Source organism: Equus przewalskii, chromosome 7, assembly GCF_037783145.1.
Source record: "Equus przewalskii isolate Varuska chromosome 7, EquPr2, whole genome shotgun sequence".
NCBI lineage: Eukaryota > Metazoa > Chordata > Mammalia > Perissodactyla > Equidae > Equus > Equus przewalskii.
Window position 1 is genome coordinate 11056611 of NC_091837.1, and position 27963 is coordinate 11084573.

General features: G+C 48.4%; 1 protein-coding gene across 6 annotated transcripts in view; it reads right to left on the reverse strand.

Moving 5' to 3' along the window:
• The window catches only part of SEZ6L (seizure related 6 homolog like), a 184003-nt gene that overhangs the window by 25352 nt on the left and 130688 nt on the right, over positions 1-27963 (reverse strand). For all 6 annotated transcript variants that reach the window (XM_070626958.1, XM_070626957.1, XM_070626959.1 and 3 more), the window contains exons 10-12: positions 11350-11546; positions 5478-5672; positions 3183-3374 (exon numbers count right to left, since the gene is read on the reverse strand). In XM_070626958.1, coding sequence (XP_070483059.1) covers positions 3183-3374; positions 5478-5672; positions 11350-11546 — 584 coding nt within the window. The remainder of the gene's footprint in view (positions 1-3182; positions 3375-5477; positions 5673-11349; positions 11547-27963) is intronic.

The following is a 27963-nucleotide window of genomic DNA, read 5'->3' on the forward strand; positions in this document are numbered from 1 at the left end:
AATATATATGCACACACATATATACACATGCACACACACACCACACTCCTACATCCATATATATTCGCAAGTACATATACTGTGTTAGCAAAATGTCTTACATGGTCAATAAATAACAACAAATGTTATTATCTGTAGCACGGGGCAGGGGTGTCTTATTTCTAAGTTACTCCTCAATTCTGTCTTATCTCTCAGATGCCCTTCAGCTCTGAAATTCTAGGACTCAGACTAAAGAGGCAGACAGGAGCACAGGGCCGTGCTGTCCAAGATCCCCTGTTTCGTGTGACAATAGATAATAAAGTCTCTCCTTTTCTGTGCAGAAGCTTTTAATTTTGATGTCGTCTCACTTGTCTATTTTTGCTTTTGTTGCCTGTGCTTTTCGTGTCATATCCATGGTCGTGACACTGGCAAGACCAATGTCATGAAGCCTTTCCTCTATGTTTTCTTCTAGAAGTATTAGTTTCAGGTCTTACATTTAAGGCTTTAATCCATTTTGAGGTTTGTTTTTGTTTTTGTTTTTTGCTGAAGAAGAGTTGCCCGGAGCTAACATCCATTGCCAATCCTCCTCTTTTTTTGCTTGAGGGAGATTAGCCCTGAGCTACACTTTGGGTAGATTTTTGTGTATGGTGTCAGATAAGTGTTCAATTTCAAGGAAAACAATCAGGGAGAGAAATCTCCAATTTACGGAACAGGAGAAGACTTTTGCAAACCATATACCTGGTAAGGGGTTGATTTCCAAAATATATAATGAACTCCAACAACTTCAGAGCTCAAAAACAAATAACCCAATTTAAAAAAATGGGTAAAGGACTTGAATAGACATTTCTCCAAAGAAGATATTCAGATGGCCAATAGGTCTATGAAAGATGCTCAGCATCCCTAATCATCAGGAAAGTGCAAATCAAAACCACAGTGAGAGATCACCTCACACCTGTCCCGATGGCCACTATCAAAAAACTCTAAGACAGCAAGTGTTGGTGAGGACGTGGAGAAAAGGGAACCATTGGTGGGAATGCAAAATGGTACAGCTGCTATGGAAAACGGTATGGAGATTACTCAAAAAATTAAAAATAGAAATATCATATGATCCAGTAATCTCACTTCTGGGTATTTACCCCGAATAATTGAAATCAGGGTCTTGAAGAGAAGAGATATTAACACTGCATGTACATTGAAGCGCTATTCATAAGAGCCAAGATTTGGAAACAAACGTCATTGGTGGACGAATGGATGTAGCAAATGTGGTCTGTCCACACAATGGAATATTATTCAGCCTTAAAAAAGGAAGGAAGTTCTAACATATGCGACAACATGGACGGACCTCGAGGACATTATACTAATTGAAATAAACCCATCACAGAAGGACAAATTGTGCATAATTCCACTTAAATGATGTACCTAGAGTAGTCAAATTCATAGAACCAGAGAGTGGGATGGTGGCTGCCCTGCCTGGGGGGGAAGGAAAGTGGAGAGTTGCGAAATCGGCAGCATAAAGTTTCCGTTTAGCAAGATAAATCAGTTCTAGAATCTGCCGCTCAACACTGTGCCTGTAGCTAATAATACTGTATTACGCACTTAAAAATTTGTTAAAAGGGTATATTTTATTTTGTGTTCTTATCACAGTAAAAAAGTCCTCCCTTTTGAGAAAAGAAAATAGCAACACAGAAACATAAATCTTCCTGTAATAAAGGAATCAGATGTTAATTAAGGGAAATCTATGGAGCAAATGATGTGGGCCGAAAATTCTTCACTCGTTTGGGTCTGTGCAGTCAAGCCCTTCCGTGGGCTGAGACAGCTGAGTTCAGGAACCAGCAAACGAGACCCTGGCCTTGGAGAGGAAGCCCTCCTGTGAGTTTGAATTTGACCACGCTCTCTTCTCTATCAGATGCAACAGACACCTCCATTTTACTTTCCCACCAGGGATAAAAGAATTAATGCATGCAACATGCGTAGACTGGGGCCCGGCATACAGTAAGTGCTCAGTAAGTATGAGCTTATCCAATGGAAAAAGACGAGGACTTTCTTGCCTTCCAGCTGGCTTCCAACAGCCATTGTGTCTGCCCGTCTAAATGGCAGGGCTGCCTGCTCGTGCGGTCATCAAAGTGTGCAAAGCCTGTCTGGATGTTGTGACGAGTCATAAAACACAGCCACCGCAGGAGACAGCCAAGTCTTTGAATGGTACTCAGTGTTAATCACATCCGGTGAGGCTGAGTTTACAGTAAACCTACTGGGGTTCTATTTTTTTCTTTTGGTCTAAAGTGAAACTCTTCATTCCCCAACATTATCAAGACCTCAGTGTGGCTCCTGGAGCTCGACTGGCCGTGCCCCTAGTGGAGCTGTTCATGACACACTCATCTAAAATACTAGGGCTGGCAACAGTCTCCAGACCCCAAATAATGGGTGAGGCTTTGCTCCGTCTGCGCTGCCTCCTGCTTTCTCTAAGCAATGGTTCTGGACCCTCGCTGTGCATCACAATCCCTGGGGAGCTTTTAAAAACTCCACTGCGTGGGCTACACCCCAGACCAGCTGCATTAGAATCTCCAGTGGGTTTTCAAACTTCCCAGGTGATTCCTAAGCACGAGCAAGGCTGAGACCCCTGGACCCCCATGCTCCACCTCCGCTGCCTGGTCAGAACAGTAACTCCTCCATTTGTAGAGTGGCCTGGAAAGCCTTTTTTGAATTTTATGGCAAAGAAACCCCCGAAAGGTTTTTTTTTTTTTTTTTTTTTTTTTTTTTTTATAATCTAAACATTTGTTTTGGTGGCTCCACATAGACGAGGCCAAAAAGAGTTAAACCCACCCTATTCAGCGTCCTGTGGACGGTGCCATTTTAGGCAGTTAAGGAGTCAGGCAGGTCTGGGTTTGCCTCTGGCCTCCACTGTTGACTAGCTCTATGATCTGGGGCCATGGTGTCACCTCTCTGAACCTCGGTATCTTCTTCTAATAACGGAGACAATAACGTTGTGCTACTTGAGGGAGAAGGGACATCTGGGACCTTCCTGATAAATTTACCGTAAATGTTGTAGTATGCACGCTCCCCGGCCGTGTTAGCTGCTGTCATGCGATGGTAATAATAACAAGCGCTCCCAAGGGGTGGAATGCCTCCTCCTGGCGGCCCAGCCCTCCCCCGTGAACAAGAGGAAGCGAACCCGCGTGTGCGTCAAGTCAGTAAACGGGACTCACAAACGCAGTGGGGCAGGCGGGACGTCCAGATGGGAGTGCCGGTTTCGCGGCTGTAGCAGGTCAGCAGGGAGCTCCCTTCGAGCACAAAGCCGGGGTTGCAGGTGTACTGGATGGTGGTGCCCACCAGCAGCACAGGATCCGAGATCAAGCGGGTCGAGTGGTCCACCTCTCCGGGGTCGGTGCAGTACATAACTACACGAGACGGAACGAGAGCAAGTGGGCGTTAGGGCTCTTGAGGGTCGCAGGTGCGCGGAGAAGTACAGGACGATCTACCAAGTTTCCTAACTTAGTTCGTTTCCCGTTTGGAAGATAACGCACCTGTGCTCATCAAAGGTGGCTGGTTGTCCATCGCGCCATTATTTGTAATGGTAAAAAAAAAAAAAAAAAAAAAAAAAAGAAAGAAAAAGAAAAACGGAAAAAAAGAGACAATGCCAATCTTTTAACAGAGAAAATATTAAAGATCATAGAACAGCCATTCCAGGAGGTCCTGAGCAAGAAAGTGAGCAGGGGCCTTCACGGCTTTCTCTTTGTGGCCTGAATATAGTAAAACGAGCATCCGTTACTTTTTAAATTAAAAAATCGATCTACATAAAGGAAAACAATGTCAATTCAAAAGGAATGAAGTAGACAATATGCACATTAGGAAAAGATATCCATCTTCCTGAGTTGAAACAAAGCCAGTTGCAAGGCAGTTTGTATAAATTGATCCCTATTACGGCAAAATACCTCTATCCGCGGCTATTTCTATACGTACATCGATGTATGTCTCTATGCACGATCCATCCACACACAAATGCATATGTGGAACACACACGTATGGGCACATGCAATTGGAACAACAGAGAATAAATTTTAAGAGTGGCACCATTTCTCGCGAGGAAGACCAGAAGGATTTTCACTTTCTGCCTCATCATTTTACTACTGCTTACGTACTATAAGCATTTGCCACCTGTGCAATTTTAAGACATGGTTATGCACATCTTTTAGTCAAAGAGCGCAGCTTAACCAATGAAAAGCGGCAACAGCATCCGGGGACTTCTGCGGGGCTGCCCCGCGGCTCTAAGGAGGTTGTGCTGCCCTCGTTTCGCTACAAGAGGCAGCTTGATGGGTAGAGAGCCCTACACGGAAGGGGCCCAAGCCAACTTTATGTGCTCTAATTTGGCAAAAATTGAGGCAGGTGAAAAGATTTTCCCATAAGAGCTAGTTTATGTTCCCTTCAAGCCTTTAAAATGTTTTAAATAATAATAATGATGATGTAGATCATATTAATGAGTTCATGATGGGTCTTTCTGCCACCCTGCGGTGCTTCTCACTGTCCATTTTTATTTTCTATAATGATACACACACACACACACACACACACACATCCTACATTCTGTGGCGGAACAAACAGATGTGTTTATATAAGTAGCTGGTTTTGTGGATCTTTAGCAAGTTCTTTCGTGCTTCCCACGATTATAATTAATTTTCTTTGATTTTGGGATGTTTATGATAGGATTTATATGTAACCACCACACTCTTTCCCCAATACCCTCTTTCTCTGCTCACACTTAATATTTCTTATTGTGTAATTGGTGATTCAAGTCACACTGAATACTTTGGTCTGACAAAGTGTCACCAAGGATTCCCAGTAAGAGGGTTGCTGACCGGAGCTTTATGGGGGAGCTGGGAGGCAAACGGCTGGGGGCAGAGGCCACCTCCAAATTTAGCACCTCCCACCTCCCTGCTACTAAGGCATCAGTGTAGAAACCAGAAGTACTGCCTTTTCCGACCCCTTTTGAAGACACGAGACTGAGCGAACACCAGTCACGCCTAGTCCACACTCCTGGGGGGAGCAGGAGCAGAGTGCAGGCAGAAGGAACCAGGAGAGTGGGATGGCTGCTGTTTGGATGAAGTTGGTTACCCACTAGAGGGGCTTCAAACTGGGCCTCCAAGGGCCGACTTAGGTTTGTTTTGCTTGGCTTCTACAGGTATTTTAAAGGCCTGAATCTGAATGATGTTTTTACACAGGCTACATACATTCCCCCTCCCCGCAGTCCACACCACTCCCTATTGTCTCACACCCAGCCGATTTCACTCATTTACATTATCTGCCAGGCTTCCGAAGGCACCTGAGCCTGAGAGGCCTGCCCGAGGGCTATAAAATGACACTTGTGAGCAGTGCCAGTGAGTGGTAGCGTGGGAGAGAGGCCAGATTAGACATTAAATAACTCCACTGCATCCATGCCAAAAAATCCTCTGTGGGAGGGATTTACCACCCACTGACCTAGAGGAAGAAAACAAGAATTCTCTTACTTTTCTCACAAAATGGGGGGTCGCTGCTCCAGCTGAGGTCCCACTGGCAGGTGAGGGTGTCACTCCCCACGATGTCGTAGCCAGGGTCACACTGGTAGGTGATTCTGGCGCCCCTCACAAGCTCCGTGTGAGAAGTGGTTTTCCAGCCGTTCTGGATCTCGGGCAGATCTGAGCAGGAGTCATTCCTTGACACCTCTTTAAAACAAAAAACATCATCCTGAGATGGGGAGGTGGCCTTTTTGTTTGGAGCTCCTTTTATGAATGTCAGAGGAAAGGGAAAATAGAAGATAAGGCCTCTGGAAATGAGTGACACAACTTTAGAAATCCCTTAAACCACAGGAACTCTTCCATAGTGAGATTTTATAATGATCTCTTCCCGTGGGCCATTGGACTTACCAAACCTTCTCTTGGTTGGATAAAGTCAGTTTAGGATTTAGAGTCAGATGGCATCTTAGATCTGCCGCTTACTAGCAACGTGACTGGGGTGCAGTCACTTCTTCTCTCTGCATCTCAAGTTCCTCACCTTCCAGGAGAGCCTCATCCTAATCAGGCCTGCCTCACTGTGGTTGCCAGCTTCCAAGATGTCCTCTGGTTAGCCTCACCTCCTGGGATCCACATTCTTGTGAAGGCCCCGCCAGCACTAAAGATGGCTGCCATGCATCACCAATAGGCTATTGGAGAAGCGATGGTGTGTGACTTCAGAGGCTGAGTCATGAAAGGTGCTGAGGTTCTCTCCCTGCTCTCTCTCATATCACTTTCTCTGGAGGGAGCAGCAGCCATGTTGTGAGGATGCTCAAGCAGCCTCTGGAGGCATCCATGTGGACAATGGCATTGACTTGCTGGCCCCATGAGCAAGCCTTTTTAGAAATGGAGCCTCCAGCCCCAGTCAAACCTTCGGATGACTGCAGCCCTGGCTGACATCTTGACTGCAGCCACGTGAGAGATCCCAAGTCAGAGCCATCCAGCATTAATCCTGAATTCCTGATGCAAGGATGTTTTGGGGAAGGAGGTTAATTTGTTCCACAGCAATGGGTAGCTAATGCACTCAGCCTCATCCTAAGAATATCCATAAATATATAGGTTTGATAGATTAGTAATATATATATTTTTGTAATACAGTTTGAGATGAATACTTAACTATTGAAATGAAAATAATTATTGGCACATTCTTCAAATTACATTGCATCAGTGAACGTTAACCACACTGCAGAAAATGTTACACACAGCTTATCATCACAGAGTCTTCCTCTGGAATAATTCCATTTTCCTCCTACAGACCTTCATTACTAAGGCAGAAAGCCAGAGCCCATTATTAATTCCTTGCTTCCAAGTGTCCACTGCACAGATTTTGAGAAGAGAGCTCCTTATGCCGTATAATTAATTGGCAGCTCTGATGTGCTTCTGGGGAGAGCAAAGCACCTCCATTGTCTGCGGGAAAGTCATTCTCAGAAACAAGCAATGGCTTTTCCCAGGATTCCATGACGATTTTATTTGGGGAAAGGAGATCTCATGGGTGTCTGCAAGAAGAAGAGGAGAGGGAAATGGCTTCAAGAATTGTGTGGAGGGAGCAGGAGCCTCTATTTTTAGGTGTTTGAAATATTAGCCAAGCCCTGCATTTGGGACACAGCTGCAAATGCTCAGACTCTGGATGAAAGGGGAGAAATGGGGGCAAGAACCAGCTACGTGGTCCGCCGTGCGTCAAATGCTCTGAGACGGAGAAAGCTTTGATTGTCTGACTTTTCAGTCTGGGCTGACATGGCCACATGTTCCAGTGGGACCTCCCGTCTCCTTTGCGGCATGCATCTTGTTTCTGATTCCTCAGCTGCTGCCACCATGTGGCAGAGCCTTGACTGAAATCTTGGCCCCACTGTTTCCTAATTCAGTGGCCTTGGCTAAGTCACTTAGCCTGCCTGTTCTCCGGTTCTCAGACTCCACTCCCTGAGACCCTGATTAAGGAACCTGTGTGTTCACCAAACGCCATAGGTGGAGGTGCTGGAATAATCTTACTTTGCTAAGAACGAGAAAACTGGCCTAGGAGGTAGAGGACTTCCCTTCTAGTCCTCTTTCTTTCTTTTAGATGCTGTGTGACTCCAGTCACGTCAGTTAATGCCTCTGAGCCTCACCGCCCTCAATCCTAGAGTGGAGACAAGAACACGACCTTGTCTATCACAAAGGGCAAGGTGAAAGGTAATTAATGTGCAGGAAAGGACAGTAACACTAAGATGAGTTGTATGGATGCATTGATTTCTCTGACTAAGATTTTGTGAGCACGTGCTATATGCCAGGCACGAGGAATACAGGGATCTGAAGTCATGGTTCCAGTCCCATGGTCAAGAGCAGCACCATGGTCCAACTTTTGGGCAAAAGAAATACCCAAATGCACTGAATAGATGCCACCATTTACCAGTCTTATGCTCATGGCAGATATCACTAATCAATCATGGCAGTCTCTTTCTTTGAATGAAGCTGAAATCTCCAAATCTTTCTCAATAGAACGCTCCAGGGAGCTACTGTCATTGGATTGGAATTGACCTACGATATGGAGCTTACTTATTATGCTAGGATGAGAGAAATAAAGGCACAGTGACCAAAGCTCTTTGAGAAACACTGCTTTGCTTACTCATCTCTGCTTTTTTATTCTTTTCCCTCCCGTGCGCTTGGCCACAGACGCTAGCAAAGCACAAGAAGCAGCGAGGAGAAGAATTCTTTGCTTCTGTCTGTGCAAAGGAGAATTATGGGAGGTCAGAACCATGTGGCCCAGAGTGTTCCGTGGAAGGTTCTGACAGCAGTCACAGCAGATAAGCCCTGGCCATCTTCCAGAGCTGGATGTAGGCCTTGAGATCAGTTCAGGAGCTTCAAAATTCTTTAGATGACCACAGAAACCCCTAACCCTTCCATTTTACCCCTCTACTGAGTGGGAATTGCATCTAGATGGGGTTAAATCTAGACCCAGGACAGCAGATCCAGTCCCATGCCACAGCAGACATCACCAATCCATCTTGGCATTCTTTCCCACTGACTTCAGGCACGGTCTCCTCTGAGTTCTCTTCGACATGGTCTTCAACACAGGTAGCCACAAGCAAGTGATTGGCATCAAAATTACGTACAGAAGCCCACTTGCCTTCACTGTGAAATGAACTGTGTGCTTCTTTAAGAGAAAGAAGAGCAAATGGAACTCTTCTCTCTGTTTGTGTTACCCACACTAGCCAGGCTGCGTGTCCCTGGGAAGCGTTCCCGGAAATCCGGTGCTTGCCTCTCCCGCAGCATCAGCACACGATCCTGATGTTGTCTGTTAATGGGACTTCCTCTCCTATTTTCAGCAGCTGGCTCAAGAACAAGGAGAGAGTATTCTATTCATTCCCATATCCTGGTACCCAGTGTAGGGCCAACCACATAGGAGATATCAAGAGATTTTTGTGAACCAAACTCTCTGGAAAGTGGAGATAATGCATTTGAAGAAGAGATAGTATACGTAGGAGTGCTTGCCAGCTTTACATTGCCACATAAATCTGTTTCGGCTTCAGTTCTCAAGAGCGCCTTGTCTTCAAGATGTTGCCAGACTGAACATTGGCCAGACCTACTGGTTAACCTTGGGCCGCCTTGGATAGAGTCAGATTTCTGCCAGCAAGCTGAATGCGGATTTGGAAAACTGACTCAGGCACCAGAGGAGACCAGTGAGCAAAACTATGACCTCATCTTCCAGCGGGGAGGGAGGAGAAGTCTAAGGAGATAGATTGAAGCCAGGTCACCGAAACTCTCCCTCAATGGCAGCTGACCCTGGAGGGCACTCCATCCGGACAGCACCACAAGCCATCCGCCTATGCCCAGGGCATCACCCAGTAAAGAGTGGGGAACCCGTGAAAAGTAGCATCAAGAATACTCTGAAAATACTTAGCAGCATAATTAAGGGTTAAAAGGCCCCCGGGAAACATAAAAATGATCAACACTTGTGTTTGCCTCTCTGAGATGTGCACGCAGAGCAGGCAGGGATGAGAAACGTCCACCAGCCGGAAATAAAAATGCAGGGGCCTTATTTTTTGCACACATGAGGCTCCTTGAGACAGCCAGTGGTCCAGGAGCAGCTTGTATTTTAGAGGCAGGAGGTGGTGTAGAGAGACCCTTTTATCTTAGATAGAGATGGGCAATCTTCAAGCCAGGGGAAGAAGGAGCCAAAGACATGGGAGTCTTGCTCCCGTCAGTGAGTCGTTGGGGGTGGGCGTGGAAGCAGCAGACTCGGCAGGACGCCTCCTCCTTTTCCCTGTTCCCTCTTGGAAATCAAGATGTCAACCTTGTTCCTGGGGGGCACAAACATGTCCCCTCATCACCGGCTGAATCCTTTTCATTGAAATCCTAAGGGAGCAACCATCCACCATCAAGGATGCCAGGAGAAGTTAGGTCTTCACTGCCCCCTTGTGTCTCCCAGGTTCTCCGCTGTTGCTGGGGATGTTGTGGGTAGAGAAACCCTGAATGCCAGGAACCAGGAAGCCCGGGTGTGAGCCTCAGCTGGGCCCCTGATGAGAAAGTTGCTTATCCTTGGTGTTCCAGGGCTGCTTCTGCTGTGACACGACAGGGCTGGACCAGATGCTCTGTCAGCTCAAGTCCCTTCCGGGGCTGGGATCAGTGGGACTTCACAGTGTTCTGGTCCCCTGACTGCTGGGGAAGATGGAAGCTTGGACCAGGGCGGTGGCCTTGGAAAGATGGAGAGAAGTTCTTGGATTTGAGACATACTGTAGAAGCAGAGTAGAGAGGATGGATGGATTGGCTATGGGGTGAGGAAAGAGGAAGCATCTTAAGAAACCAGGAGAGTTGTGGTTCCATCTCCTGGGAGGGGCAGACGGCAGGTCAACAGTTGGCTGAGGGTGGGTAGAGAAATAAATACTTCTGTTTTGGCCATGTTAAATCTGAGATGCCAAATACACGCAAGAGGGTAGTCTGTAGGGCACTGGATAGATGAATCTGGAGTTCACGGGAGAGGTCAAGGTTGGAGGTACAAATTGGAGGTCAACAGAATATAGATATTCTTTAAAACCATGGGCCTGGATGAGAGCACATGAGTGAGCCTAGATAGAGACGAGGACAAGGTTCAGGGTGGAGCTTGGGACCCTCCAGTCTTCAGAGGTTGAGCAGAGGAGGGTGAGGGAGCCAGTAATGAATAAGGGAGAGTTACAGGGTTGGGAGTGAGGAGGAAAGGGTGTGGCTGGATGGAACAGCAAGAAGGGAGTATTATATGGTCATGTGTGAACTTAGCTTGAATTTGATAGCAGGAAGTTTTTGTGGTGTTTTTAAGATGAGGGGGAGAGCAGTGGTTTGGAAGCCACACTGAGGATCAAGGACATCTCTTGCGTCCATAGGTCTTAAAGTACAGGAAGTGGGAGAGAAAGGGCTGTCTCCATTGTGTGGGGCCACAGGGGAAGGAGAGTTTTAGGGAAGAGCTGAGCTTCAGTTCAGGCAAGATGGTGAAGATCATGCTTTGAGAAAGTGCAAATATAGGAGAGAGTGTTGATGATATAAAAACCCTGCTGACCACAAATAAAACACGATGAATCTTAAAGTTATGCAGCATTATCAACCAAGTCCTGATATCAACCTTGTGGAGTGGGTATCACTGTTCCCATTTTACAGATGACAAAAAGGAGGCTCAGAGAGTTTCAGTGACTTATCCAACGTCACACAGCCATTGACGACAGTACTAGGGACTCAAACCCTAGTCCGTCCAACTAGAGAGCCCAAGCTCTTAAAAACTACACATATTTACTGTGCCAATATATTAAAAGACTTGTGTAGCACAAAACCCAAACAGACATATCTAGAAGAAATTATCTTAGCCTGCATCTAAACACAAAGAAAAAAATTGACTGGATGAGACACCTACCTATGTAGTTCATGATAAACCCCTGGCCCTTCCCAAAGATGAGGCCGGCAGGGTCCGAGTGGAACTGGATGGTTAGGTCCGGTGTGGATGAGTACAGCTTCTGGGGGCCACTGTTCCCGAGGTACTGCCCCAAGATATGGGGCATGACCTCATCACCATCGTAGATGGTCAGGATGTCGCTGTTGCTCAGGTTCAGGCTTGGCGGGGGGGGGCGACAGAGAGAAGAGGGGGAGGCTAGTGAGGCAAAGTTATGGGCATTCAACGAGGCTTTGATTTATTTTTTCAGGCAACACTCACTTTCTTGAGGCATACTATGTGTCAGGCCCAGGCCAGGAACTGGGGCTGAGGTGGGCATAGACTGCAAATGTGACCAGGACATGCTGATCCTTTCTACAAGCCTGGCACATAGATTTGTGGGTGGATTGAGTCTTTGAAGACTCATTCATGAAATGGTCATCCCTGCATGGAGCTCCTTGCAGAATCAAACGCTGCGTCATAAGTGGAATTGCCTTCCATGCCCCCGTCGTCAACGACCATTTCATGGGTGAAACCAAGTGTCGGGCACTGGGTTACAAGCTGGGTGAGTGACATGGGTCTGTCATTCTTTGATGCAGAACAAGTTGACTGCTTGCTTGTTGTAACTTGCATTTTTGTGTAAGGTGAAATGATCCTCCCACACATCGTGTGGCAAATTCCTCAGAATCAACCAGGTTATCTATCATGCCTGGGGGTGGGGTGACGGTGGGATGGAGACACTTTATTCATGAAATACGCTCAAACTTGCTACCACTATTCACAGCATTAAAGGATGACGCATTTTCAAAGATTCGACTGCAAGAGAGTATCTTGACGCTAAATATCTCAACGGCAATGTACAGTTAACAATCCAGAAAGCACTTCAATAGGCCACAGAAAGGTGTGCCCCCTTGGGCGTGCTGGATAAAATTGATCTCTGATTGAAAGAATGCCAGATAATTCAGCTTTGGCTGCATCAATCACGGACAGATATTAACTCATGCCTCTTTCCTTCCTTCCTCCTTCTTCCCCTTTCTCTTTCTTCCTTTCTCCCTTATGTCTTTCTCCTTTTCTTGTGTCCCTCTCCCTAATATTTTTGAGCATCTACTATGTGGCAGGCACTGTGCTGTGCTCAGAGGACAGGAAGAGTCACAGAACGGTGATCTATTTCGACTAGTAAGCCAGGGATTGTGGTAGGAGTTATGATCAAGGTAGATGTAGAGGAGAGAATCTAACTCAGATGGGGGCAGCATGGAGGCCTCCCTGGAGGAGGTGATGCTTGCTCAGGATCATTAAGAAAGAGTAGGAGACCCTGAGGCAGATAAGTTGGGGCTGGGGAGAAGGCGTGGTTCCAGAAAGAATTTGCCTGATGGTTAATGTGCCAGGGTTTGCGTATGGACATGGGAGCCTGGAGACATCTGCAGAAGCCAGATCATGAAAGCCTTAGAAAGCCAAGTTTAGGGGTTTGGATGTCATCTTGCTGGGAATGGGAGACATCAAAGGGTTTTTAACAGGAGCATCCTGACTGATAATTCAGTGCCAGAGGAGAGGCATTCCAGGAAATGGCCCTGAGCGAAGTTCCTGGAACTGACGCAGACTGACAAACGCCCTGCCCCACCCCCCCAGCTTCACCCAAGGCCCAAGCACAGTGTTGGCTGCTGGTCTGGAAGCCGGAGAAGGAGTGGAAACCACTCATGTTGGTGCTTCAAGTAGTAAGAACAAAACAACAGAAACACAGGTACGTTGCTGCAGATTTGCTCCCAGAGGGCAGGAGATGCGTTTTATTCATCACAGTATCTTCCACAGAACCTCTCACAATGCCTCACGTAAAGTTGTCCCCAAGGATGGTTTAAGGGGCTTCTAATTGCCCCCATAATCTCCGTTGGCTTCCTGGAACCACACCAAACACATCCTCTCCTAGTAAAAGCTGTCTGTCTGCTTTGCACACGTGGCTTCAAGAAGCCATGTGCTTTGCACCCTAGGCTCCTCCTACCCTCTGCCAGTTTCCAACTAGGCTACAGCCTCTAAACCCCTACTCATTGGAATTCTGGAGTTGCCACCTTCTCTTGCACACAATAGGTGCTCAATAAAGGCTACAATACGAAAAAGCCTGCCAGAGAGTCTATTTGACAGCAGAAATAGTGGGGTTGATGTCAGCTCTTGACCTATCGTAGGAAAGCACCCCTTAATTCTAAGGACCATGAAAACATCAATAGCTCATGGAAGTGCTAGATTAGGCTAGTGTGACACATGGTAGTGGTGGATGCTGACATTTATTCCTTAAGCCGACTTCATAGCCGATTTGCTGGTAACAGCGGGTTCCAGAAAGTGCGCGGCTTGGCTTTATTCTATCATCCATTTCAATGATCTAAATGCAGTAGAAGCATCTTCAAGGGTGCAAATAGCTTTCATTTTAAAACGCTAGCACAGCTTTTCATTGTAAAGCAGGAAGGAAGAGCGCTGGAAAGACTTCACTGCCTTGGAAATCAGAAAGCTTTGGTTTGATTCTTGGCTCTTACACTTTCATGGAGGGCCTGTGGTTTTTCTGAAGTTTCTTGTCTGTGAATCAGGCTTAGTATTTCCAGTCTATGTTTTGGACTTTTGGAGTGAGGTAAGACATGCGGAAGATTTGGGATCAAATTGCAGCTTCACTGACAGCACCTGAGCGAGTTTGGTACAGTCATTTCAATGTTATGGCATGTTGCATTGTCGTTATGGACATCATCAGCATGAGCATCAGCAGCATCATCATATCACCATCACCATCACTGTCACCATCACTATCATCATCATCATCATCGTCATCACCATCATTATCACCATCATCAACACCATCACCATTGCCTCCATCATCACCATTGACATCATCACATCACCACCACCATCATCACCACCACTATCATCATTGTCATCATCATCATCATCACCATCACATCACCACCACCATCATCACCACCACTATCATCATTGTCATCATCATTGTCATCATCATCATCATCACCATCACATCACCACCACCATCATCACCACCACTATCATCATTGTCATCATCATTGTCATCATCATCATCATCACCATCACATCACCACCACCATCATTGCCACCACCACCACCATCATCGGAACCATCATCATCATCATTATCATCATCATCATCATCATCATCATTCTCTCTTTGGATTGCTGTTTACATTAAATGACATCGGATGACTTATGTCAGTGGTTCTCACCTAGGGCTGATTTTGCCCCCCAGGGGATATACGGGAATGTTTAGAGACATGCTTGCCCCAACCATGGGGTGCCGCTGGTGAGTCCATGTCAGGGATACTGTTAAGCATCCTACAATGCACAAGATAACCTCTCACAACAAAGAAATATGCAACATGACGCCGATGCTAAGGTTGAGAAAGCCTAACTTTCGTGAATGCATTTTGTAAACAGTGTGCAACAGACTACTGAATGCCGCTTCTCCTGTTGTCCTAGAATTTCAGCTGAGTTCCCCTAAGCTAAGAACAAGCCAACAGGTACTAAGCATTCTTGCTTTCTAAAGGGATATACTTGGCTGTTGGCTGAGATTGGCTTCTCCAGAAGCAGAATCTGAGCAAAGATGGGAGTGTCTGTTAGAGTCTGGCTCATCTGGGAGGCCACCCCAGGCAGCATTGGTGGGGAAGGGAGGCAGGAGGAAGGGAAAGACCCAATGCATGGTGCATCAATGGGTGAGTTCCACTGTGGGCACTCGGCTCAGTCCTGTAGGAACTGTGAGACATGGTGTAGGACATACCCTGGGGGAGAAGGAGCTGGGATATTTATCCTCCAACTCCCATCCCTCTGTGGCTGAGGGCCTCTCCTAGATGTACTGAATCTCCAGCACTTCTGACCTGCCCGCATGGCATCAGAGGAAGCCTTCAGGTGGAGAGGCTTGCAGTCGGAAGCCATCGTGGGGACATGCTGGTAAGTGCCACAGGGCTCGGAGAGGGCACCAATGGCCCCTGCCACCATCTTCTAGGCACCTCTTCCAATCTGAGCCCTTCCCCCACCTCTAGCTTACAGAAGGCTAAGAATTCAATGGGCCATGGAAGAGATTTGCAGGAAGGACTGACTCAGGGAGAATGTCACTATGAGGGGCGACCCTGGGGGTGGGGCAAGGTATAACCCTCTCACCTTAAGCCTGGTGAGGATGCATCCAGGAAACTCTTGGTGGCTTGGCAGGTGTCTTCTGGGGTCTGGGGAACAGTGACTGCATTTAGTGCTCACCCAGAGAGAAGTAATGATAAAAATCAGACTGGAGCTGCCTGCCTGCCTGGGGGCAGAGCCAAGAGAGGAAAAGGGGTGTTGGGAGTGAGGTGCCCATCATTGAAGAGAGTGGGGATAAGACCGATGCTTTCTGGGTCTAACATGAACCCTAAACAAGGCAGCCAGTGTGGGCCTCCTTGTGTCCCCATCCTGGAAGGGTGAGGGGATCCAGCAGAGGGGAAAGTCAAGAGGCTCAGCAGCTTTGCCCACCTCAAGTACACATTTTTTGCCCACGTCGAGCATTCTATATCTTCCAAAACATAACAGTGCTGTCAAGTTGGACTTTCCTGTGAGAACGAAGCAGCCCACCATGCCCTTCCGCGCTGCAGAATCCCCAGCCTGAGGCACCCAGCTTAGAGAGGGATTAAGTTTCAAAATAAATAATGTTTAGAGCTATATGATTACTAGACTGAACTGCACTTGTTAAGACCGGAAGATTTATGAAAACTTAGCTTTCACCCTGACAAGCAAAAAAAAATGGAGAACATACATGAAGGGGCAGTTGGAGAAAGAATGAAGTTACTCCCTGCTATATCCTTCTGGATCCACCTTTTTGGTAGACTTGTTCCAGTGATAAACACAATGATGGTGATTTATTCCTTTCCCCTCCAATCTGAAGACAAGCCTGCATTTTCACTTGCCCTTCCAGCTGCATTCGATACGCGGAGTTCGTCTGAGGTCCCTACAGCTGGGCCGTCCTCAGCAACTGAGATGAAAATGCAGAGACCTAACAGCAGAGAGGTTGGCCACAGGGCAGAGTGAGGCTCTCTGCTGAGGACTCAAGTAAGATGTCAGGCAGATCCAATCTGAGGAGGCGTGGAGAAGTCGGGATGTCAGTTTGACTCCAGAACGAACAGGAGGTGGAGAGATGCTGACAGGCAGAGGGTTTGATCTGACTGGAACTGGGTGTAGCAGGTCCCCCTCAGGGAGAATTCCACAGGAAAACAGAGCTGCCCAAGGCCACCCCTGCCTGCTCCAGCCCAACTCAGCTGCCAGAGGGAGAGGCTTTCCCTGGGCACAGAAGACCTCCGCCTCTGTGTCTCCTACAGTCCACCCCTTTCTCCTCCACCACCGCCATCAGCTTCTCTCCATCATCTTCCAGTTGCACCGTGGGACAGCATCTCATTGCCTACTGACTCCATCCTTGCCTGGCCCCAATTCCATCAGCAGCCAGCTGAATTCTTCTGAAACACAAATCTGGCCCCTTCACTGAACAGATGAATGAGTAAGCAAAATGTGGTACATCCACACAATGGAATATTATTCATACATAAAAAGGAATGGAGTACTGACACACGCCACAACGTGGACGAACCTTAAAAACTTTATGCTAAGTGAAAGAAGCCAGGCACAAAAGGCCACGTATTATATGATTGCATTTATAAGAAATATCCAGAATAGGTCGATCCATAGAGACAGAAAGCAATGTGATGGCTGCCAAGGGCTGAGAAGCAGGGTGGAGGAGGAATGCAGAGCGATTGCTCAATAGACATGGGGTTTGTTTTGGGGATGATGAGAATGTTTTGGGACCAGACAGAGGTATCGGTTGCACAACACTGCGAATGCACTAAATACCACTGAATTGCATACGTTAAGATGGTTCATCTCATGTCAGGTGAATTTCACCTCAATTAAAAAGAAACGCACCTCATCTTAGGGTAAAACGCAACTTTCCATCCTGGCTTCAAGGCTCCGTGTATCTATTTTTTGCACCTCCCCCCCCCACCTCCCCACAGCCTCATTTCTCACTGTGCCTTCCAACCCAAATATTTTACACTCCAGCCAGACTGAATTACTCGTCAATGTCTCCGCAGAATGTGGAAGGCCCTCTGGCCTCCCTACCCTAAATCCTTCTTTAGCTTCCCTCTCTAGGCCTGGGTACCCCCTCCCTGCATCCTGTAGTCTCCATCTTCTGTGATTTCCTCATGCCTACAGTGCCCGCTGTCCGCTCTGGTCCGGGTTGGGAGCCCCTTCTGTGCTCACCCCTCCCATGGAGCTCAGTACTCGGTGCTCCGACGATCTGGGGCTTGTACGCACTAGAGTGGAAACTCCCTGAGGCCAGGGAACAGGTCTGTTCCGCTCACTGCTCTATCCCCCGCTCTCAGTATGGTGTGGGTGTGTGTTGGGTGAATCGGCACCAGGCCAGGGCAGATGTCCGAGTCCCGGCTTCAGCTCTGGCACAGGGTGGACGGTGGCTCTGACTCCATCTCTGCCTGCAGCCCTGACCCCAAGTGGACTCTTAACCTGTGCTAACCTTGGGAGAAGTACCACTCTCATTCTGGCTCCTGTCAGCGCTTGCTCCCGGGGGTTAATGAAAGCCTTAAATGATTGGAGCTGCCCCAAATATTTCTGCCCCACCGGCCCCCCGGGCCTGTCCTCTCCACTCTTAGGTACACAGGTCACCAGAAGCAAGCCTGATACCATGACGCCCCTGCATGCTTGATAAGCCACTCCACTGCCAACCCATGGCCTTGACGAGCTGGGGTGTAGCCTCCTCTCCTTCCCCACCTTGTCCATACTGCAGGCACATCCCGCAGCCTCTTCCAGCCTAAGCAGCCATTTGTGGGCCTGCTGTCCAGGCTTCCACTTCTGGCATCCTCTTTCAACTCCTGCCTGTTTAAGGGCAGTAAAAACACTGGTCCCACCAGACATCTGAGCAAAGATCTCCCAAGACCCTCGTTTAGCTTTTGAATATAAACAATGCTGCCTACTGAGTATTAAGCACCCAAACAACAACAACCCCACAAACTGAGACTGACGATGTTCCCATTTTGCAGATCAGGAAACTGAGGCTCAACCAGGAGAAGCCACATAAGCCCAAAGTCACATAAGAGTCAGACCTAGGACTCAAATCTAGGTCCGTCTGATGCCAATGCCTGAGATATGAACCATGATTTTATATAATGTCCCTTGAAAGCCACGTATACATGTCTCCCAAAAGTGTGCCTGGCTTCAGTCCTGTATCAGAAAATGTGGATAAAAAGTTACAAAAAAAAAAAAAAAATCTGACGGATGCGGAAGCCCCATGTGATCGCCCTGCATCCCGGCACGACTTTTGTTCTCATGACGTCGTCACTTAAAGTTCATTTGATTAGACCCAAGACTTCCAACTTTTTTTCCTCCCAAGGTAATGCATCTTCTCTACAGACTTCCTGTTTTGAAAAGACTTTGCCTGCTAAACATTTTATATCTCTTGCTAACAATTAAATTTGCTTTGTTTTGTTGCTGTTATTGATCACGGACACCAGACTGTGTAATCAAATCAGCATTCAAACGGTGACTTACTCTGGGTGGCCTTATTTTGGTAGATAGGAGATTTCTGTTATGGTTTTTGAAATATTTAAAAGGAATCTGGGAAGGATGCATAAGAAGCTAGTTTATAGTGGCTGCCTCTGGGGGACGGGGACTAAGGAGGGGGCTCTTTACTGGGAAAAGGTGGAAAATATAATTTTCATAGTAGATCCTTTTGTACCTTTGGATTTTGAGTCATGTGACTGAATTACCTCTTCAAAAAGGATGAAAACAGCCGAGGGACCCTCATCATTGCTTTCACTGGGGTCTAGAGAGCCACAGAGGTGAGGATGGAATGCAAATTGGAATCTGACGTACATTAGCAAACCTTTTTCTAGCCAAGTAAGTCTTCTCTTGGCCAGCAGAGGGCAGTGCATGGCTAAGCGTGGCCCAGGCTGCTATTCTGGGGAAGGTGGCCCTGGAGCTTTGACTGTTGAGCTGGAGTTAATATTCCACAGAGGGAGTAGAAGGAAGGGATGAACAAGCCACCTTGTTTTTTTGTTTTAATTCCTTTTTAAACAAACAACTGACCCTTGCTTAGAAATCTTGCCTTTAAAAGGCTTTCCTCAGTGGTGTTCACGAGATGATTTTAGGTAGACAAACAGATTTGAAAATGTCTAATAGCTATAGACTTATTTAAGTGTGAATTAGAAAAATATATAAATATATGGTTTGCAGATCAGACTTCTCATTTCATGGACCTCATTTTGTGGAGTAAGCCAAGGGAAAAAGGCAAGCCAATTTATACGCAGTTTAAGGAAAAAAAAAAAAAAAGATAGGGAGCTGGTAACAGAATTGGACTGTGGAAGTAGCAAAAATTAGCCCAAAAAATAAAGGCCAGATTCTCAGCCTTCCAGGACTTCCAGGGGGTCCACCGTCAGGCTCCAGCCCACCTCTGCCGTCTCAAACATCTTTATACATTGGACCGGATATAGCCCTGGACCCCATGCTGGTCTCCTGTCTGGGATGCCTCTCCTCTTCTCTCTGTGTGACAACATTTTACTAACTCCTGAAGGTCCCTCTGTGCTCCCACGCCATCCTGCATTTGCAGCTATAAAGTCACTAGCCAAGGTTCTCATAAGGCTTCCAGTGAGCCAGGAGCTGTTCTAAGCGCTTCCCACGCGCCATTTCATCTTATCCTCAGACGAACCCTATCAAGACTGCTATTCCCACCCATTTCCCAGAGAAGCAAACTGAGGCACCCAGAGGTGAGAAACACACTGAAGCTTGAACGGCTGGTCACGTGGAACAGCCAGAACCCAAACCCCCGTGGTTGGAAGGCAGAACCTCGGCACCGACCCGCTGGACTCCACCTGCTGTGTCCACTTGCGCACGGGCTGCGACCCCACCGCTCCTCACCCCATATCCCTGGAGCCCAGCACGGGGCTTGGCACCGGTGACATCAATGTCATTTATAAGGATGAATTTATCTCCATTTTCCAGATGAGCAAACTGAGGCTCAGAGGGACTTTCCTAAGAAAACACCCTCTTGCAATTAAGGCAGGACCCCCATGGGGCCGTGCAGATGGTGATGAAACACACTGTAGGATTTGAATAAGGGAAAAAGAGAAACAGAACCCATAAATGCAGTCGTAGGTACAAAAAAACTTTCACAAAACATATTCTTCTTGAAGGCCTGTGAAAGAGACCTATTCAGAGTTCTTTCATGTCCATTTTCTCACTGGATCCTGTCAACCTCATAGCGAGGTGATCAGAGAAAATGTTATCAACCCCATTGTACGGAGGAGTAAACTGAGCCCAGAGAGGCCCAGGTCCCCAGGCTCTGCTCCTCCACCATGCTACGCAGCCAGTGCCAGGTGCCCCTCAGCGCCGTGGAATTGCTGAGGGGCCCTATGGCCCAGTGCTAATTAGCTTTCAATTTAATTTGATAAAATAGCAGACAGGACAAGAAACCACGGCAGCTGTGGGAAGGACATAGAAAGCCAATCTCTTCGGCTCCCTGAAAGGACATTGTCAAGCATAAAAAATGAGCAGTTTTCTTATTTCCTCCCTCCCTCCCTTCTTTCCTCTCCCCATCAGATTCATCAGGTCTTGTCTGAGCCGGGCTCGGAAGCCAGCCCTCACCCAGTGGATCTCAGTCCTGGCCGTACACAAGAATCCTTGGGGAGAGTCAAAAGCTCCCGAGGATGCCCAGGCCGCACCCGGGCCCGTCAGACCCTCAGCATCTCTGGGGGTGGGGTCCTGGCATCAGTGTCACTGAAAGTTCCCTAAGAGGTTACACAGGCAGCCAGGACCAAAAGCCACCGCCTAGAGGTCTCACGGTGGAGGAGACCCCTCTCTGTCCCCCACCGTTTTCTTCGTTTCTCCTTTTCCTCCACCTTCAACCTTTTCAATCAATTCCCCTCTGGGACCCAAAGAGAAAGAGAAGAAGAAAGCGACTCCCGTGCTGGTCACGCCTCTGGGAGCACCCCACGGGCTGAGCCGTGTCTCGTTTCTACATCCCTGGGCTGAGTCATCTCAGAACACTGCGGGCAAGGCTGTGTCAAGGTCGACAAGCAGACGTTTCACACCCAGCAGTGTGGACCAGGGGAAGCCCAGCAGCATCTGGCTGTTCCCTTTGAAGGGATCGTTCCTCCACCTCTCTGGAGTTTTTGTTCCACCTTGAAGGGCAGTGCTGAGAGGATGGGCTCTGGTTCAAATCCTAGATGTGCTGGTTTCTAGCTGGGTGACCTGGAGAAAGTGGCCTAACCTCTCTGAGCCTCAGTGTCCTCACCTGTAAAATGGGGATGATATTGTTGAGAGCTGCAGATGATCTAATGAGTGCCGGGAATTCAATTAAAAGAGCATCTTTTGTCTTAAAAAAATATTTATAACAAACTACCCAGCCTGTTAAGCGGCGAGGGAGGAGAGGCAGGGGTGTAGCGCCAAAACCTGGGGTCAGGGGATCTCAGTGAGAGGCAGCCCCATCTGCCGCTTCTCTGCTCTGTGACCATGGACAAGTGGCTTGCCCAGCCTGGGCTTCAGTTTCTCCAGATGAAAATCTCGGAATCCACAAACTGAAAAAATTACCTAACAATGACCTTGGGGAGACCACTTTGAGCTTTCCTTCTCTTTAGGAGGTTGGACCCCACTGCCTCATCCCATAGCAATCAGAGGATGGATTTGGGAATATTGTAGTCTCTTACCCTGAGAGGTTACATTCCAAGACCCCCAGTGGATGTCTGAAGCCACGGACAGTGCCAGTCCCTATATATGTTATGTTTTTTCTTATACAGAAATATCTGAGGTGTGACAACACAAGCAGCACAAATTTCTTTTTCCTCCTTCACAATTTCACAGACAGAAGATTCATTTTTTCCTGTAGATCTTAGCAACCTCAGCTCACGATTTTTTTTCTTTCCTTAATAAGTTGAGAACTTTCACCTTTCCACTTAAAGGAAGCACTTTTTTCTTTTTTTTGAGGAAGATTAGCCCTAAGCTAACATCTGCCACCAATCCTCCTCTTTTTGCTGAGGAAGACTGGCCCTGAGCGCACATCCGTGCCCATCTTCCTCTACTTTATGTGTGGGACGCCTGCCACAGCATGGCTTGATGAGCGGTGCCATGTCTGCACCCGGGATCCAAACCGGTGAACCCTGGGCCACTGAAGTGGAACATGCACACTTAACTGCTGCGCCACCGGGCCGGCCCCTAAAGAAGGCTTCGCTTTGGCATATCTCAGTGGCCAACATCACTATTCTTGTGCTTTGGGGCCATTATGAAGTAAAATGAGGGTGACTTGAACACAAGCACTGTGACACCATGACAGTCGATCTGATAACTGAGACGGCTACTGGCGGCTAACAGGCGGGTAGCGTATAGAGAGGGGACACGCGGGACGGAGGGATGACTCACGTTCGGGGAAGGAAGGAGCAGGACAGCGCGAGGTTTCATCCCGCCACTCAGAACAGCGCGCAATTTACAACTTATGAACTGTTTGTTTCTGAAATTTCCCATTTGAGATTTTCAGACCGCCACTGACCACAGGTAACTGAAACCACAGAAAGCGAAACCGCGGATAAGGGGGGATCACTGTGCAAAGACTCAGAGACAGTCGGTGAAGCCTCGGCTTCCCAGACCCAGGGGTGCCCCGCGGCAGGATCTGTGGCCCTTCCGGGACTTTCCTGTGTGGAGATGCCCACATCTCTGCCTCTTTCTGGATATGAGTTTCCCCAAATTTATAAAATTAGCGAGTGGGGGTGAGAACTGACCTTGAGAGAGTGTAATAGAAGCTCAGCTAATATGAGAGCAGAATTAAGGGACTGGGCTTTGTAGGGTGTGTGTGTGGTGTGTGATGTGTGGTGTGTGTGTGATGTATGTAATGTAACGTGTGTATGGTATATGTGTGTATGTACGTGTGTGTGGTGTGGGGTGTGTGTGGGGTGTGTGTGTGATGTGCATGTGTGGATTGTGTGGTGTGCACACATACACACACGTGTGCAGAGGGAGGTGGCCCGGGCTCTGCTCCACTGGACGGAGATGCTGGAGGGATCCCGAGAGGGAGCTGACAGCTGCAGGATGCGTGTTTCCTGTCACTCGGAATCTCCATCACGACGCGGCTCTGGAAGGTGTCACCCTGTGAACCTCGGTGTGACTCACCCCGAGCTGCCAAAACGCTCCTGCAAACCCCCAGCGGGGAGCGGGCGCTGCGTGGGGACAGTCCTCCCGGAACAGGTGAACTGTCGGAAACCTGGAGGGCGCACCCCAAGGCCCCGGCCGGGCGGCCCGAGGCTTCCCGAGGCGTGGCCAGCACAGGACCAGGGTCAGGGCCCTGCCTCCCGCCTCCCTCCCATCCTCCTCCACCCGCCACGGGGCCCCTGCGTGTTGGGGAGTCGTGAAACAAGCAGTCGTGGCTCCCTAGGATGTCAGATCTAACGGCGTCTGAAGGCCTTGAGCTGGTGACGTGCACCAGCTGGAGACAGGGGGCGGGTCCCCTCCCACAGCTGCTCTGCAGTCACCAAGGCTGGGCAGGGCGTGGCGTGGCCGAGGAGCAGAAGATAGACATGTGTTGGGCGAGGACCTATCCTAGAGCTTGTTTCCACGTTACCAGCAACCACGACAACCCCTTGCAAATGGGGGGAGCGGGAATAATTAATCAGGCAGATGCCTGGACAGTATTTTTGGGTGACTCCTCCTCATTCCTCACTGTCACACCCAAACCCCATGGTCAGGGGCAATTGACATTTGTGTGTGTGTATGTGTGTGTGTGGTTGTATAATGAAGCTTAGTTGGTGTGCAAGCCATGTAAAGAGTTATTGTTAATCATCATCATAACTGCCAATCAAATTATGGCGTGTGTGCAATGTATCAGGCCCTTGCCAAGAGTTTCATCCCCTCAGGAGCTCTAAGAGCTCCTATTTTAAAGACAGGGAACTGAGGCTCAGAGAAGTGAAGTGACTTATCCAAGGTCACACAGCCGATCAGGGGAAGAGTTGGGACCTGAACGCTAGACTTCCAACCACAGGCAAAGGCTTTTTCTTCTCTCTGAGAAAACTCAGAATCCTTCCAGAGTGCCTTGCTCATGTTGGAAGCATCATGGAGAGGAGGAAACATTTTCTGAGCTTTCTAAATGCCAGGCACTAAGCTCCAGTACCAATCTTGTTTCTTTCACTTCCCAGCTGTGGGATCGTAGGCAAGTGACCTCACCTCTCTGAGCCTTGGTTCCCTCATTTGTACAATGGGGACAATGATGGTCACCTCATAGGGTCATTGTGCCCGGTGAGGTCATTTGGATCTTTGGACCGGTACCAGGAGACCTGGGTTCTAACGTCTACTCTACTTTGGCTGTAGCAGCCTGAGTGCAAAAATGGTTTCAAAGCTGTGCCCCTCTCTGTGTCCACACCTTTTGCACTGAGGTTTTGAAGCACCTGCCATCAAGAGGTGGAGTGCGTCTCTCCACCCCTTGAGTCGAGGCTGGCCCTTGCTTTGTGACCCGCCGTAGGATATGGCAGCCATGATGCTGTACCCCTTCCTAGTCAAGACACAGGAAGCCTTGAGTGCTTCTGCCCATTGTCTTGGGATCCTGGCTAGGCACCATGGGAACAAGCTGGCTGTTGGAGGATGCGAGACACGTGCAGCAGAGACGAACCATCCTAGTCCGTCCTGCCTAGAGCGTGTGACAGCCAGCACACCCCAAATATGTGACAAACGCCAGCCACGATCAGCAGAGCCGCCCACCCACCCCACAGCTGCCCGCAGGCACACGAGCGAGCCAGCCGAGGCCAGAAGAACTGCCTCGCTGACATGCAGACGTGTGAGCAAGGCTCCAAGCTTGTGTTCCCCACTGCCGAGCTTGGGGTAATTGGTCACACAGCAGTAGCTGCCGGAGAGGGTGGTCCTGGGGCAGCCTCTTCCCAGCCGTGACCCTCGGTTTCCTCATCTGTAACACGATGGAACTGGGCTCTATGAACTTTGCTGTTCCTTTTCAGATTCCTTAGACGTTTGGCTCTCGGGAAACCCCACCTCTCTCTGCTAATGGATCGGAAGGTTTTTATCTCTACTGTGGCCATTTCTCCCATGATTTCTGCTGGTGTCTGGAAATCTCTGCTCCTGCGGCCAGAGCGGCCCTTGACTCTTGACTCTCCTTTCTTGCCTGGCTCTCGAGATGAATGCTTGCAGCCCAAAGCGGCTATATCTCTGTTGGAGGGACTGAAGGACCTCTGGACAAGGCACTTAAATTTTAGGGCCTGGAGTTAACTTAGCACAGAACAGGTTGGCAGCAGCCGAAAAGAAATATTCTGTGGCTATCCATCACACGGTTACCGGGGTTTGTTATGAGGTCCTTTTATTTCCTGGTTAGAGAACTGTGCTGGGGCCCATAAACGGGGAGAGATTTGGGGCTGGGCTCCACAGTGGAGCCAAGGAAGGCAAGCTGGGGCTTCGGTGAAATTTCTTTCTTCCAGAGATTTATGTCTATTTGCAACAGGTGCCCAGGCAATGGAGGGCACCTCGCTGAGCCTCAGTTTCTCCTTCTGGAAGCTGAGGCTGGGGAATCTCTCTTTGGCGGAGCACCTCTCTACCATTCATGGTGTGGTTATAACACCGGCTTTGGTCCTAGAGAATGGGGTTTGAGTCCTCAGTTGGCCTCTTCCTAGCTGTGTGACCTTGAACGAGTGACTTCACCTCTCTGAGTCTCAGTTTCCTCATCTGTAAAAAGGAGATCGCCATAGTGATATCGCATAGGTTTGCTGGGGAGCTGGCATATAGTAAGGGGGAAAGAGTGTTAGCTGTGGTTAGTTTCCTATTTTATGCCAGAAACCTTACTAAGAACTTTCCGTGCTCTTTAAGTAACTTTCACACTCACCATCTTTCTCTTTGACTTAACTGGTATTTATTGAGCACTTACTGTATGCTGGTTACTGGGGACAAAGGGAACAAAGTACAGTAGTTCCCTCTTCTTTGTGGGAAATATGTCCCAGGACCCCCAGGGGACGCCTGAAACCGTGGATAGTACCAAACCCCGTACATACTACATTTTTTCCTATACATACAAACCAGTGACCAAGTTTAATTTATAAATTAGGCACAGGAAGAGATCACAACAGTAACTTCTCTTTGGTGTATCCGAATTGCCAGCATCACTACCCTTGTGCTTTGGGGACATTATTAAGTAGAATAAGGGTGACTTGAACACAAGCACCGTGATACCCAGACAGTGGGTCTGATAACCGACCCACCTGCTAACTGACTACGGGGCAGGCGGCGTCTACAGCGTGGATCTGCTGACAGGATGATTCACGTCCGGGGCGGGACGGAGTGCGATGGCGCGAGATTTCATCAAGCCACTCAGAATGGCGTGCAACTTAAAACTTATGGATTGTTTATTTACAGACTTTTCCATTTGATATTTTTGGCCCGTGGCGGTCCACGGGTAACTGAAACTGCAGAAAGCAAAACCGTGGCTCAGGGTGGACTGCTGTATCATATCATAAGACATGTGTCACCACCATCCTTAACCTGCCCGAGGCCACAGAGCTGGTGACCAGCAGAGTCAGGATTTAAATGCAGCTCTTTTCGACTCAAGATGCTTTTGTGTCTCCTCTGCCATGGGGCGTTTTCAAGGTTGTGGCTGCTGTGCTCAGCTCTCGCACCCACACTTAACTTGTCTCTCTAGTCCTAGCTCTGACCTGCTGTGTGATGCTAGGTGAGTTACCTCCCCTCTCTGGGCCTCTCCCAGATCTTGCATTCTATGATGCCTTCTCCAATAATTCCTTAGTTCTTTTATTCTCCTTTCTATGCTTTATTGAGAGAAAGAGAGAGAGAGAGGGAAAGAAAGAGAAAGAGATTTAAGAAATCCTTAAGGATTTAAAAACCTCATGCTCGGTTGTTTTAGGATAAGCAGCGATTCCTGATGGAGCTGGAACAGGACTAAGCATTTGGGGCGTGAAGGAATTTTAGCCTGGGGGCTCCTGCCTCGTCTTAAGATCGTGGACCCATCCTACCTCCAACACCCACAGCACAAGGCAGACGGTTGTAATGGATGTTGCAGTTCAGGGCGTCCGTTCGGGTGCCTGAGGGTCACGTTTTCACCGCTCGAGTCCTTTGGGCACAGGGCCCCCTCCTGGAACGGCCTACCCCCATTACAGCTTGGCCAACTGACACTCTTCAAGATTCTGCTTGGATGCCACCCTCTCTGGGACATTTCCACAACTCGCAGAGGTGAATCCAGCTCCCTTCTCCCTCCCTCCCACCCCTCCAGCCACAGCGCTTGGCCCACATCTCATCAGATTGTCTGTTTACTCCCCTATTTCCTGAACGCCGAGTTCCTGGAGGCCTGGGATCCCCTCTGCTTCATCCCTGGGACATGTAGCTGGTCCCCCAAAGGCTGTGCAAGTCAATGAGAGAGGAGGCGACTGTGTGTGAGCAAACTCGGCTCTGTCCTTTATCAACTGTGTGACCTGAGGAAGCCGCTTAACCTCTCTGTGCTGTCATTTCCAAATCCATAAAGTGGCAATGACAACATCTGCCTTATAAGGACTTCGGGTAATCAGAGGTTCCATCTATGAAGCGCCAACTA